Source organism: Tympanuchus pallidicinctus, unplaced genomic scaffold (genome assembly GCF_026119805.1).
Source record: "Tympanuchus pallidicinctus isolate F22 unplaced genomic scaffold, pur_lepc_1.0 scaffold13, whole genome shotgun sequence".
Lineage (NCBI taxonomy): Eukaryota > Metazoa > Chordata > Aves > Galliformes > Phasianidae > Tympanuchus > Tympanuchus pallidicinctus.
Window position 1 is genome coordinate 7,546,685 of NW_026294648.1, and position 15,426 is coordinate 7,562,110.

Here is a 15,426-nt window from a genome sequence, read left to right on the forward strand (position 1 = left end):
GCATGAGGGCCAACAACTGTCCCAAGGAACAGGTGCCAGAAAGGAGGTAAATTCAGCCCTAACTCAATAAAGAGGCCTGAGCTTGCTGCTGGTGTTCAGGCTGCAGTTCTTCCTCCTATGTGTTTATTTTTGGTGAACTGTTTCCGAGTGCCACTCCCTGATGAGAGATAAGCAAGTAAATCCCTTGAGTGTCTCAGGACATTTGTTACCCGAGCTGCTAATGGACTCTCTAAGTCTATTCCCATCCAAAAGTTTCCTTCCTTTGCACAGGACTTGGTCCTGACCTTAGATCACTAGACATCTCTAGACCAAGTTTCCGGGATCCAGAGGTGTTTACAAACCAGGGTGGGCTGTGTGCTTTCCCTTCCAGCTTGCCATTGCTTCTGTGAAGTGGCAGGCATGGACCTGTGAGGCTGGGAGCCACCATAATCCAGAGGTCGTACCGCTATCACCACCCTCAACAGGAACTCGGGGAAGGTTTCCTGTTCAGTTATCTTAAGTATCATCTTTAAGTTTCTCTGTCAAGTCTGCAAGCTACAACAGCTGAGATGGGACTTACCCCACCTCTGTTCACACAGCTGGCCTTGGAAATTGCTCACATTTTGCCCTCAAAGAATGAGAGAATAACTTAGACTGGAAGGGGCCTTAAAGATCATCTAGTTTCAGCTCCTCTGCCATGGGCAGGGTTGCAAGAACTCTGGGATTAGACATAGAGCCATAGCCTTCAGTTACCAAAAATGTGGCTGCTCTGGGAAAAGTCTGCCAATACTTCCCTTGCTCCACTCAGTCCTTTCATGCCTGTTATCTTGCTCCTGCTCAGCATACTTACAGCTTAGTCCCTGCAAAAGTAGATCAAACCACACTCTGCTCGTTCAAGCCACTCCTAAAAACATTTTGTCCAGTCGACCACAAGTGGCTGACCACTACTTGTCCCACTTCATAACTCTCTGGAATTACACAGTGAACTGTCTTCATATTTTTGAATAACAAAAATGGAGGAAAAAAAAAAGAAAAAGGCAGGAATAACTAACAACAGTACTGCCCATTTTAACTGGGAGTCAGATGTTCAGACTTTTTTCTTCTCAGTATTTCTAATCTGCTGCCAATTTTCAAACACTTCCCCTCCTGGCTCAGAAGTCAGTGACCCCTTTTCCAGGAGGGAACAATGTCATCACCCCATAATGTGTTGTCTCTCGAAGTCCAAAAGGACAGGCAAAAGTTTCTCCATGAGTTGGCCCAATTTCCCTATTGGGCACCTTAAAAATAAAAATAAACATTTCATCTTTAGCCAACAGGAACCCAAAAGAAAACAGCTGGACTTCATGTTGGGCAATACGGATTTGTAGTTCTCAGAACCACCATTTCCCATCTTCCATTCTGGGCTAGGATTGTGTGCCAGGAATCTTCCTGGTGTTCCAGATGCTGTGGTGTAACCAGCATCACCTCATAAAAATCAACTGCCACCACCACTACTGCTAAATGCAGACAGGAAGAAAAATTAAAGTTAGTGCATAGAAATACAAGAATCTCTGTTACAGCCCTCTTCTAAAGGCACTGATAATGACATAGCCAAAAGGTCATAAGAGGAGCACTCTGGAAATTTGCACTAACAGCCCGGGGACATGCCAGTCAACTGGTTCCTCATAGACTGATAAGTCTACAGTCATTCTTTGTATGATTAAGTAAAAATTCCAAAGAGGAATACATAAAAATTATTACAAGTGCAAACCATCTTTATAAGAGGTATAACAACAATGCAGTCTTATTGGAAGTTGTACAGTAAAGCTTACTCATACCTTTCCGTTGTTAAGGAGTCCAGAGGAGACAATTCTAGAGATGGTCACATGGAACGGACGGCATTCATCATCACAGTCAAAGCGCACTCCTCTGCTAAGTAACTCCACAGGGTTCTGTTCCACAGGTGAACTTGTTCTGTGCTTTTTGAAGCATCCACCAGTCTGCTCAAACACCACTCCTTCAACTGTTGCACATTTTAAAGAAGTCGCTGCTGAAAAGTCACCATTAGCAGCTGGAGAACTGTTCAGCACTGCAGTATCCAGATTTTTCTCTGGAAGATGTTGAGAACATGGCAGGTGCCCGTCTGTGACCTGCTCCTTCCCTGGAGTATTGCTGGAGTCCAAGTCATCTCTAGATAAGTCATGTAAAGGCAACTCAGAATTACTCAGGTCCTTCATATCCAGTTCAGACTTTGAAAGCTCCAGAGCTGCTGCTAGAGACACACTCATGTCGTTAGTAACTACTGTAGCACAAGCCACATCCTGAGGTTCGAGTTCATGCAGAGTCATCTTTAGTGGATGGTGGATCAGAGCCACGGTCACAACAGGAAAGTCACCGTTAGCAGCTGGAGAACTGCCCAGTTCAGAAGTACCCAGATCTTTCCCAGGAAGATCTTCCAAATGCGGCAGGTCCCTGCCCACAGCCTGTGCCTCCTCTGGAGTATTGCCCATGTACTGAATCTGTTTGGTCAGAGTTGTCTGTGGAAAGTGGACTGCAGTCTCAGAGGGTTCTTCAGAATTTATCACAGTGACAGAGTCATCTGGGAGCTCTGGCCCAGAGGGAGAAAGTGGTGTTTCATTAAAACTATCATTCTTGCTGCTCAGGGCAGAGAAGCCGATGTCTTGTGACACCTCTGCAGTTTTACAGCCCTGTGTGGCCTCCTTCCCCACTGAACTCTCAAAGCTCGGATTATCCCACACGCCTGAATCTGGGGACTGCAGACACGCTCCCACCGTGCAGAAAGCATTCGCGGTTTCATTCTCAATAACCAGGCTCACTTTACGGGAGATGACATCCTGCCTCCAGCTTCGGGAACTCCGCTGAGGCCTTTTCTCATCAGGTGAAAATGCCTTTGAGGAGCCTCGCAGCCGCCGAGCTGCTTCGGCCACGCTGGTGAAGAACCGCACAAAACCCGCAAAGTGAGTGGCTTTGGTTGTGCTGTTTGATTTTTTCTGCTGGCTAAGATTCTCCTCACATCTCATGCCATAGTCCAAATAAGAAGTGGAATGATCAGTTGTACTTTCTAAGTTCTGGAAATTGGTTTCAGCTCTTTCATCTAGAAGCTTTGAATTATCTTTGCTAGTTAATGAAATTCCTTTCAGATAGCTCCAGACATCAGAGCTTCTTCCTCTTTTGCCCTCCTGTGGGAGTACAGTACACTTCTTTTGATTGTCCCCTTCCGTAATTGCAGGACTCTTAACGCTTTCAAAATTCAAAGACTCGCTCTTTCTAGCTGGTATTTTTTGGCAGTTACTAACATTATCTTCACTGTGTAGTCTGATACTAATATCCCTGAGACATTTACTTTCATTGGCATCAATTTCAGGAATGCTGATATTCAGCTCGATGTCTTCAAAAGAGGAATCTAAATCTTCAATGTGCCCCCCATACGAATGGCGGTAGGGCCTCTGGCCGTCACCCAGTTTCCTAACCCTGTAGACTGCTCCTTGCCCACTAGCAGGATAGTCCTCTTCAGGGGCACAAGCAACCTGCACTGCAGATCCTCTGAAATCTACATCCTTAGGCAGCTTAGAGGTTCTTAGCTTTTTTAAGGGCATTACTCGGTCCATGAAGGATGGCTTTTTTTCATCAGAGGCATCATAAGTATCTCCCAGTACGATCATGGACCGGGGCCTTCTTTTACTCATAGAGGATCCTTTCCTTCGCCAAACGAAATTCCAGATCCGGTTGCCCTTGGTCAACTTCTTATATCTGGGTGCTTCTTCCTGTTCGTTTGGGACTGCATCACTGGAGGTGCCATGCTCAGCACAACAGACCTCTGATGCATCAGCACTCCTATCCTCCATGTTTGCTTGGAAAATCCTGTTTGCATATCCATTTGAAACTATCAAAGGGTCAGTATGCCGGCAGCCATCTATAACTTCCATTGCTCCGGCTCAAAAGCTGGTACCGGGGGTCAAAGACACATTGTCTTCAGATTGTTTTCTTCACAAGACTTGAGGAAAAAATTGCAAAGGAGCACGATTAGGAGAAGAAAATTTTTTCAGAAGACATGTTTGCTAATGCAACACAAGTCAAGTCATATTCCAGTCACAGTAATGCCACTGATTTCAGTGAGACTTTTGCTCTTAAGATTTTGCTCTTAAACCATACAACGTTCAAAGCAACTTAAGCCTGATTTAAGTGACCAAAGATTTAATGATTACAAATAAGTTTTTGCATCAATAGTTACCCCAAATACACACAGAATACCATAAATCACATATTGGTCTTGCAAATTGCTAGGACTCCCAGTACGTCAGAGTACATGACAGAGAAGAAAAGAGGAAATTGCAGTAAAGTATCCCTGGACATGTCACTGTCATCCTCACCAGCTTCATCTGCCAGGAACTGACAATGCACTCCCAATGAGTTCCATCTCTTCAGGCAGGCATTCAAAGAAAAGCCAGGATGGGCCTTTTCCTGGAAACAATGCAATTCTGAAATAACTTCAACACCAAAAACTTCACATAATATTCAAGCCACGTTTTCCTACAACAGCTATAGCACCAGCACAGGAATCCCTCACTGGAACTGAACTGCTAAATGAAAGATGCTTGGCTGCCGCTTAATGCTACACAAGAACACATGTTCCCCTCAAGTAAGATTCAGCCTAAGTGATTAAAACTATGGATAGCCCACACATAAAAGCAACGGAAACCACTGCCAAGCCTTTGTGAGAATCTGTGCAGATCCTAAGCCTTCCCTTCCACCAGTATGCACCTGCCCTGCCCTGCCTCACTACTACAGCTTCATAACGTGGTCTTGGGTTTGCTGTCTGTCTGTGCAGCACACACAACCGCCAGCCAGGCCCCGATCCCAGCCCTCCTCACAGGACAGAGAGAGGAAAAGTAGGGACAAGAAAGGGCACAGCCTCACCAACACAGGTTTGCCAACACAAAAACCAGCCATTTTCCTCTGAGCAGAGGGAGAGCAGGTAGCTGCACGGCTCCAACATAAAGTATGCCATTTGCTTCTGCTCCAGTCCATTTCACTGCTCTGCCGAAGGTCCTCATCAGATCCAGAACAAAATCCAATACACTTCCTGTTTCTATTAAAACCAAAGTTGTTGGTGTAACAGCTGTTGAGCTGAGAACTGGCGGGTGCAGAAGGCTCACCCTTATGGCCAGCCAAAGCAGCCGCTGTTTCTATCATGTCACCACAACAGTGACAGCACATGGGAGCCTGGCTCCTGTGCGGGTGCTGCATGGGCCGTGGCTCCTGCTCAAGCTCCTGTCAGGACCTCCCACCACAGGTCCTGGCAGGGAAGTCCTTATCCAACACCCCCTCCTCTTTCACTGACTGCAGGGTGCATAGTGCTGTTCCTCACTCCTTGTCACATAACTAGGCCAAGCCAGGCCAAACCATGACACTCACTTTTTTGTTTTACTTCTCCTACTGTCCTCTCCAGCATTTTTGCCCTTAAACATGTTTTCACAGAGGGGCTGCCACATCACTGACAGGCCCCGTCTTCTCCAGCAGCTGCCCAGCAGTGCCCCAGTGCCAATGCCTTGACCGAAGAGTAGCACAGCCTAATTCCATGGCTATTTTTTTCCACACGCCTCTGTTTTGGCTCTGTGTTTACTCAGCCCATCGCCTTCCATGCTCTACACAGTGGAGATCTTAAAAGAAACTCTCCTTCCTCACACAAAAGTTGTTGTAGGGCTGGGCAGGGATTACCATTACTCAAATCCTATAGCACAAACTCACATGGGACCTGCGTACCACAGAAAGCTTCTGTTAAACAAAATTTTAAAATGACACCATGTGCGCTGCTTGAGGATAAAGGAGAAGGGAGAAGTGGCAACAACAGAACAACAGATGTGGAGAAGGGTGAGGTACTCCAGTTCTCAGGCTTCCCACGTCTCTCATGGCTCTGAACCTCTAGGCAGGGGTTGGGGGAGCAAAATCCCTCCCACTGTAACAGCGAGACCCCCTCATGAGGCTGAACGTGCACTAGTCTATAGGGCCTGAAGACAGGTATCCCAAGGCCCACAGGGAATTGGGAACTGGCTAATGTGGTTGCCAAGACACTTTTGATCATAACTGAAAAGTCATGTGTGTCAGGTAAAGTCCCCAGTGACTGGAGAAATGGAAACATCACTCCTGTTTTTAAGAAAAGGAGAAAGAAGGACCGAGGGAACTACAGGCCAGTGAGCCTGACACAAGCGCCTGGGAAGATCACAGAGCAGATCCTCCTGCGTCAGCATACATGTGAGATGAGGAGGTGATCGGAGACAGGAAGCATGGCAGGGGATTGGAACTAGATGATCTTTAAAGTCCCTCCCAACCCATGCCGTTCTGAGGAGGGCATCTCATACAGGGTTGTCACAACTGTCTGTGGGTTATCCTCTGCTGCAATTTAAAGAATAACGTACTTGAATGGATTTGATGGAGTGGAAAAAGCGCATTTAAGGAGTTTCAAGTTGTGCAGCCAACACACATATGGCAGCAAAAGACTAAAAACACAAAAGCTCCCTATTTTTTCTCTTTCCAATTTTATATTTTATTGTTTTTGGCTGGGTGGATCCTGCATGGGGAAAGAAGATTCAAAGGAAGCAGCCTTCCCTACAAAGTCTTTGTAGGGATGCTAGCAAAGAAGAGACATAATCTGTTTCTCATGTAAGAGTCTTTAACAGGACACAGACCCTGCGTGGCCCCTCCCTAGAAAGGCAGCACAACACAGAAAGGGAAGGCACAAGGGTGGCTTCAAATTTAAATATATACATATACTTTTTAATTTTTAAAAAAGCAGCTTTAAACCAGATGTAAACCACAGCTGCCACAATAAAGTCAGACCCACACATGCTTGGCAGATACAGCACCAGAGCTCGGGTAGCTCCTCTCCACTTCCCCCTCCCAGCCTCACCTGGGGCTCTCACAAGCTTTGAAGCTGTCACTGAAAGTCTCATGGTTTCAATGGATGAACAGAGTAGTAGACCACACGTCCAACATTCATAAGGCCTTTTGACCAGCTACTGACAAAGAAAAGCCCCTTATTTTTGTCTTATTTACACAGTAAGTAAGCCTGCAGCACTTTGCATATGCCTAAATCACAGGCTGACCAGATGCCAAGAGCCAACTCACAGCAGCACAGGTTTGTTAGTACCTTTGGTCATCGTTACAGTGGCTGCAGGGCCACAAGGCCCACCAGCTGCACTGGACCAGGCTTAAGCCCCAGCATGGCCTCAACCAAAGCCTCCCTGCACCCAGGCACACGGCACTTGAACCGTGTGCCTGGAACTTGAATCAGCTTCGCTCAGGCTTCCCTGACTGGGCATCACAATCTGCTATGCTCTCTCATCTGATACAGCCACCAAAATCAGTGTCTGCTGCTGTGCAAATGCACAACGGCAGCAGGCTCATGGGAAACCGACGCTTTAAATATTCCAAATAGAGAAAAGGTGGCCTTATCAACCAAACCATGCAGGCCTGGGGGCATTGTCGCCCTTAACAACAACAAAATTTGAGTATGGAGAATAGCTGCAAGAGTATTAAATTAATTAGCCATGACCCATCTTTCTGGGGCACAGGAAAAAGAGGACTGAAGACGGCACTTTGGATATATTTCTAAGGACAACAGCTAGCTGTAAAACTAAAACGGGAAGTCAGCCCCCACTTTGTTTCCCTCTCCTAGGGCTGCGGGCACAGCTGCAGATGTCACGTTGCAGCAGGTTACCACCCAGCAACTATGCTGCAGCAGTCATTGCTGCGCAAGACTTGAACCACAGCAAGCAGGAGGTAACGCCATGACCTTACAGCACCCGCCGAATTACCTCGAGCTGAACAGGGCGGAACAACGGGGCGGTTGCGGCTGGTCTACAAAGCACACAACTCCTCAGCCAGCAAGGAATGTGGTTTCAAAAACCACAGCAATCAGACACCAAAAACTGCTCTAACATACAGGAGCTCTGTGGGTTTGTCACAAGCCCTGCCCTCTGCACGAGGCTCTCACCACAAAAACAGCAGCCCTTCATTCCTCCAGTTCTCCTTCCTTTTGCAAAGTAACCAAGGCTGACAAAGAGTTTAGCACAAAACCTTATGCAAATGGTGCCAGGTGTGTTGCACAAAACATCCATATCTACGGCCATGACACTCCTCCAAATTCTTCATTTTTTTGTGTGTGTGTGTGTTATCCAGATCTCTAAAGTAGGCACTTTATACCTCATTCACAATTGCGTAATATTTCCTTGGCAACAGGGTTTTTCTTGTCTGATGCAGGTGGGAGTAATAGCAATCTAGCATGGGGATACAGGAGCTGAAATAACTCCAAGGACTCAGGTAACATTCACTGAAGCCAACAGCGAGGTCAGGGAGATGCCATGTCCCCCCTTGTGCTCACCTGCCCTCATGCCAACAGGAGCATTTCTGGGCATGAGCTGAGCATGGGGGGTGGGGGGGAGAAACAACCAAACAAGAAACACTGGCTTTGGTTTTCATCCAAAGAGCCACAGGAACACACAAGCCGGATGAGAGGAGGAAGGAGCTGGGGTGAGCACAACTACCTCCTTCCCCAGCAATTAGATTTTTGCTGGATTAAGTAGCTGGGTAATCACAGGCCAATTCTCCAACCAAGATGTGCTTGCTTTGTTCCACCCCAGCTTCCTGTAGTGAGTTTCTTCACTAGTGGTTTTTACAGTTGTTACAGACCATGAGCATCTCCAATTATATCTTACAATTCCAGTTTTATGCAGCCACTTTTCTTTTTCATACAACCAGTTATAATCAAGCATCTGACCCAAATGGGTTGGTTTTTTTTTCCTTCAGTTAACATCTTGATGCTTCCAGGGCTGCTGAAGCTGTGCTCTGAACAGGCACCACCAATAAGCCCATCCATCTCTTTTACCTGTTCTTGAAATGGAGCAATGATTCAGAACACCTCTCCGAGGCTCTCAGGCACTCTCTCACCTTTCAGCAATGCTAATCTTGCTTCAAAACTGATTGGTAACCCTCAGCATCACATGGCACCACTGATTCGCACTATAGGGCTGGGAACCGTGTGGAAGAGGCAGCCCAGCAAGGCAGCAGCCAGAGCTGGAATGTGCCGAGGGCCCCTGGGGACACGAGCTTCCACTCAGCTCTTCCTCTGTGGAATATAAAATAACAAACAAGAAGGAGCCTTTGGCCATTGTTTGTCGGGGAAGGGGGGTGATGGGGAGAGGGCACGAGGCACAGACTGCCAGAAGGCATGGCGGAGCTAAGGAAGTCCTGCCTGGGCTTCGGTGTATCCGCTCCTCTCCAGGAGGGGGGGTAGGCAGGAAGAAGAGAAAATAGAGAACAAACGATCATGTAACCCTTGAGAGAAACCTGTCTGCTCTTGGAGAGTGTATATAGCTACAGCATGCAGAGCCTTTGCTATACAAAAGAAAAAGAGGAAAGAAAACCCCGCCAGTTCTTCCGTTACCATGTTCTACCACCAAAAAAAAAAAAAAATCAGAGGAAACAGATGTTAAGCTCTCCATCATCAGGAAATTATCTCTTTCATGAGAGCACAGTTACTTCAGTGTATTTAGGTCAAAGAAATAGCGAGAGAATCGTGACTTCTCCCCCTTTCTGTTTGTGTCTCTGCTGACATTTCAGCCCCTCAGTGCTGCTCCAAAGCATCAACTGCGAAGCAGTGCTCACGTTCCTGCTGCACGTACCCACACACAGGAGCCTGCAGTGCTCAGGGCCCCGCTCACCCAGCCCCAACTGCTACAGCCTCAGAGAAGTGCAGTACCTCCTGCGCATTGAACAAGACGCGTGCTGTGCTGCTCTCACATGGATGTGCGCCATGGTATTAGAGCTTGCATTTTTAAATAGAGGTCAAAGGAGCAAGGAGAAGAGACTTGGGTGAACCATCTGCTAAAGGGATGCCCAACCTTCCGGTGCTGGTCTCCCCAAGGAGCGCTGAGCAAGTGTCCATTGGAAGCAACCATAGAATTTAACCATCACTTTACATGCTCTGCAAAACATACTACGTGGGAAGTTATACTCCTCATTAAGAGCAGGAGGTAGGCAGGAGATTGTTTCAAATCCCATTCCAGGCAGGAGTGGATGGATCCTACTGAAACACCAATTACCTACTCAATAGCACAAGGGACTCTGCAGCCAAGGTCTCATTCCATCACTGACAAAGACCTACCAGACAAGGCGACACTAAGCAAACGCGCCACTTTCCTCGTGGCAGCGTGCAATTGCTCTGCATGGCTTTTACTGGTTTAAGCCAAAGCTTTTACAGTACTGGAACTGTATTTGTGTTTCTGTTAATTCAGTATTCACCAGGCAGATGGATGGATGCACAAAGAGCTCCATCCCTGTGTTCATAAGGACAGAACTCAAAACTTCGGTTCGAGTAAATCAGTTCACTCATGCATAATTTAAACATTACTTCCTTCCTATTTCAGGGAGCTTTAGAGTTTGTGCGATGGCTGAACATGATGAAATTAGAGAGGGAGACTGATTTCACCCACGGCCAAGGGACAGAGCTGCTCAACTGCATCTGTCAGATAAACTGGACTTGTGCCTGTGCTTCCAGAGGTGGGACCAACTCACTCCATGCATGAGGAGCTCCACACTTGGGGCTCGAAGGGCCTAATGGCATAGAGTGGTGGTGCAGATAATGCATCTTAAAGGATGCTTTTGTTATTGACAGTCAGGATACGTAGGAACCCAAAACAAAATGAGGGAGCCAGAAAACAAAGTTATCTTCTTGAACAAGATTACGCTTTGATGATGGCTCCTTCCCCAAATCTTCTCAGGTATTTGGCACTGACTTTGGCAAGCACAATATAGAAATAATTGCCATATCATATGGATTTTTTAAGCTGTTTGGTAGTCACGTCACAGTAGTTAATTACATATAAGAACATCTAATTACTATCCAGTAGCAAATGCAGGCACCCTATTACCACAGCATTAAGCTGAAATGCAAAAGTGCAGACAGATTCAGGGGTCTACACCCACCCACATCATTGTGTGGAAGGGATCCATGAGAATCATCAAGTCTACACAGGTCTACCTAAAAATTAATCTGCCTGAAGGCATCTTCCAAACGCTTCTCGAACTCAAGCAGGCCTAGTGCTGTGCCCAATGCCCTGGAACAAGTCATTGTTGGAAGAAGCTGAACGAAGTCAAGCCACTGGCTGTGTCCTTCGTGAGGATGCTGGGAGGCAATGACCTCATGATGCTCATCGCATGACTGGGCATTCCCAATTAGTCAATTTAGTAGAGATGTCTCTGAAACTGTGTGACATTTTTTCATTTTTTCAACAGCTGTGACATTTTTTCAAAGTGAACCCCTTAAAAATATTTTCTCGCTCTAAAAATCCACCAAAAAAAAATAAAAAAAAATCAGGGCTGTCTATAGTCTCAACACGAGAGCAGAAATCAGTGACCAGCATTTAATTGTTTCTATCCTGGGACAAAGATAGTGTCCAAATAATTGTCTATTGTATCTCAAAGACAGTACAGGAAAGCTCTTCCCCTCACAGGGAGCCTACAGGTCACACATGCTTCTGCCATAACATCTGCTATAAATAACCTCTGTTGAGCAAAGGTTTGTGCTAGTTACAAAGCAGAGTAAGGCAGGCACTGTGCTCCTATCGGTTTCAGCCATTAGCTCTCCCCAGAGAGTGCATATCCTACCCTATTGTTCCTGCTCAAATGTTTGAAAGAATTATTTTTTCCTTGCTTCTTTTGTTTGGGGAGTTTATTTATATTTCCTCTTTGACATGGAATTACTATTAAAAAAAAATAGGTGCCATCATACAAGGCAGCTCACTGATCCAATATTGGAATTGGGCACGGAGGGCCACATTGGTGGATATATTTACATAGTTACTTACCATACAATCTGTTTTGATGTATGTTCAGTGTGTTCCGCTCAGGATTGGAAACAAAGAGCTCAGTGCTGATTAAGGTCTCAAATTCACATGCAGAAATCAGGACTTGTAGTAACTAGTTCTGCTCAAACATTTGAAATAATTATTACTTACCCACTCCTTTACATTGCCCCGTGATGTCACTGGGCATTAAAATATATGTAATGCCTTGCTCTAAATCCTGTGTCTGGGCAGATACCAAGCAACCTATTCAATTTAGGCAGCTTTGGGAGCAGGATTTCCCCTGTCCTGTTCCCTAACGGTCTTTTTCCATATTACTATATGGAACAAGAACCATCCCAACAAGGATGCCTTCCAGATGTGAAGCGATAGGATCAAGACAGCCAAGGCTCAGATGAAACTGAACTCGGCAAGCAATGTGAAAAATAACAAGGGATTCAATGGGTACATTGGTCAGAAGAGCAAGGCCAAGGAGTGCATCCCAGCATCCTGAAAGAACTGGCTGATGTGATTGCCAGACATGGATTTGAAGGGTGGTTTACCTGATAGATAAAGGAGGGGTTGGAAGGACACTGCCAGAGGGTTGTAGTCAACAGTTCTGTGCTCCATTGGAGGCCAGTCATTAGTGATGTCCCCCACAGGGTCACTCTTGATATTGGTGCTCTTCAACATAGAATTGTTTGAGTTAAAAGGGTCCTTTAAATGTCATTAATCCAACCCCCCTGCAATGAGCAGGGACACCTCCAGCTCCATCAGGTGCTCAGAGCCCCATGAAGTCTGAGCTTGAGTGTCCCCAGGGATGGGGCATCGCCACCTCTCTGGGCAACCTGTGCCAGTGCCTCACCACCCTTATTGTAAAGAAAAAAAACCACCACAAACACCTTCTTATCTTCAATCTAAATCTTCCCTCTTTTAGTTTGAAACCATTTCTCTTTGTCCTGTCACAATAGACTCTGCTAGAGTCTGTTCCCTTCTTTATTAGATACTGAAAGGCCACTCAGGTCTCCAGGAGCCTTCCCTTCCCCATGCTGCACAGCCCCAGCTCTCTCAGCCTGCCCTCACATGAAGATGTTCCAACACCCAGATCATTTTTGTGGCCCTCCTCTGGAGGTGCTCCAACAACTCCACGTCTCTCCTGTACTGAGGACTCCACATCTGGACACAGCACTCCAGGAGAGGTCTCACAGAACAGAGGGGCAGATCCCCTTCCTCACCCTACTAATCACATTGCTTTTGATGCAGCCCAGGATACAGTTGGCTCTCTGGGCTGTGAGGGCACACTGATGGCTCATGTCCAGCTGCTATCCACCAGTACGCTCAGGTCCTTTTTCTCAGGCTGTGCTCTATCTTTATATCCCCCAGCTTGAACTGATACTGGGGGTTGCCCAAGATCACACACTTGGATTCGCTGAACCTCACGAGGTTCTTCTAGATCTACTGCTTGAATCTGTGCATGTCTGTCTTCATCAATAATCTAGACAATGGGATCAAGTGCACATTCAGCAAGTTTGCTGATGGCATCAAGCTGGAGCACCTCTCCTAGAAGAAAAGCTGAGGGAGCTGGGGGTTTTCAGGAAAAGACTCTGGGGACACCTCACCACAGCCTAGCAGTACTTGAGGGGAGCCTATAAACAGTAGGGAGACCAACTTTTTACATGGTCTGATAGCGATAGGACAAGAGGATTGGATCTAAGCTAAAAGCAGGGAGATTTAGTTTAGATGTTAGGCAGAAATTCTTTACTCAGAGTGGCAGTGCCCAGAGAGCTGTAGGTGCCCACTCCTGCCAGTGCACAAAGCCAGGCGGGATGGGGCTCTGGGCAGCCTTAGCTGCTGGGGGGCAGCCAGCCCACGGCAGGGGGTTGGACCTAGATAATTTTTAAGGTTCCTTCCAACCCAAGCCATTCCATGATTTTGTTATTTCCATAAATATTATCCTGCCTATTATCCTCACTAGAGCTGATCCCATAAGACACACCTTACAACCCCAGTCTCAAAAACCTCAGCTTCTTAATGCGAGCTTGCCCTGCTGACCCAATACTGATGCTAAAGCAAACAAGCAGCTTTGAAGCAGGTACCATGAGAGCATCCCGTCTGCACCATCGCACTATCTCACCCACATGGCTTTTCCCAGCAAAGGGGGACTGTCAGCTCACATTCCTCATGCACCAGGGCTTCTCTCAAGCCAGTTGCATTCTGCTGCGAGATGGCAGCAGCAGCCACGTCTGAGCACAGGGAAGCGACATCCGATTCAATTAGCATCATTACCAATGAGCTTTTTCATCTCAGCAGGGTCCCCGCCGCTGGGGTGGGGCTGTACACGCATCAGCAGCCACGGAGAGCAGAGCTGCTCAGGGCACGCAGCAGGGAAAGCACAGCAAGAAGCAGCTGTCCCCCCTCTGCCCTCCTGCCTGTCCTCATCAAGGACACCCTAATCCCATTTTTAGAGTTAAAACACCACAGCCGAGCAGGAGTAGCTAAAGGTTCTCTTTTTTCACAACTTGTGGAACAAAGCCTGAACCTTCTTTTTTTTTTTGCAAGGAGCTGGAGATTGTGGCCCAAGCATGAGGCATCCTTTTATTTCACATTTTTCTATATCCTGTGAGGCCACAGCTCTGCACCTTCCCAGCAGCAAGCCAGAGGCAAGCTGCGCATCACGCTGCGACCACAGCACCTCGAGAAAGCAATGTCTCTGCAAGGACACGCACCTCTGGAGACGCAGGACCAGCCTGCAGCGAGCCGAGCTGCACCAGCTCCTGTTTTCTCCATCATTACATTCAAATCCTGCTTGGCTGGCACAAAAGCTGCCGAAACTCCCACGCTCTCCTCGACGTGCCGGCACACGCAGGGCAGGGCCGGCTCAGCCATGCTGCCAGCACAGCTTGCAAAATGTGCTGAGTTTTCTGGGTGTTATCCCAGTGCCATGCCTTCTCAGCTGGTACCAAAGCAAAACCACCTCGGCTTAGAGACCACGTGCTAGAGCTGTGCTATGTGCCAACACCTTCCTTCCTGAAGTAAAATGCCTCACTCTCCCATTCGTGCACCAAATCACTCCCTTGGCATAAAAATTCCTTGAGGAGCTGATCTTTCCTGTCTGTCCCACTTGGGAAGCATCAGCAGAGCAATCCTTGGGCTGCAGTCATGCCCGACTGTGCAGCATCTGGCCTGCAGAGTGCCTGGGGACACTGGGATAAAGGTGGTAAATATTTTCAAGGATTCCTGTCCTGGTGATTGCACCTTCCCACAACACCCGTGACTCATCGTCCACGTCAGCAGAGTGGAAAAAGTGACCCCTTCTTCCCCTGGAGGAGAGAAGAAGTGCTTAAGGAAAAGTGTTTAAGAACAAGGGCTTGGCCAGTGGGAAGCCTGCACAAAACTCAAAGCTTGCACTGTCTTTGGGAGCTCCTGGCTTTCCCTGCCTTTCCCCAAAGGCACACTCTCTCTCTGTACAGCAGCACGGGGATGAGATCAGTGTCCCCAGCTGATGGCATGGGGGGCCATGGCAGGAACCATCAAACAGCCCTACATCACAACAACCTGCAGCAAGAAAATCCAGAAATGCCACACAGTGTGACAATGTAATCGCCCA

General features: G+C 47.2%; 1 protein-coding gene across 4 annotated transcripts in view; it reads right to left on the minus strand.

Moving 5' to 3' along the window:
- ARHGEF9 (Cdc42 guanine nucleotide exchange factor 9) overlaps positions 1 to 15,426 on the minus strand; it is a 192,561-nt gene that overhangs the window by 171,390 nt on the left and 5,745 nt on the right. For all 4 annotated transcript variants that reach the window (XM_052672863.1, XM_052672862.1, XM_052672861.1 and 1 more), the window contains exon 2: positions 1,797 to 3,973. In XM_052672863.1, the coding sequence (XP_052528823.1) occupies positions 1,797 to 3,905 (2,109 nt within the window). In that variant the 5' untranslated portion in view covers positions 3,906 to 3,973. The remainder of the gene's footprint in view (positions 1 to 1,796; positions 3,974 to 15,426) is intronic.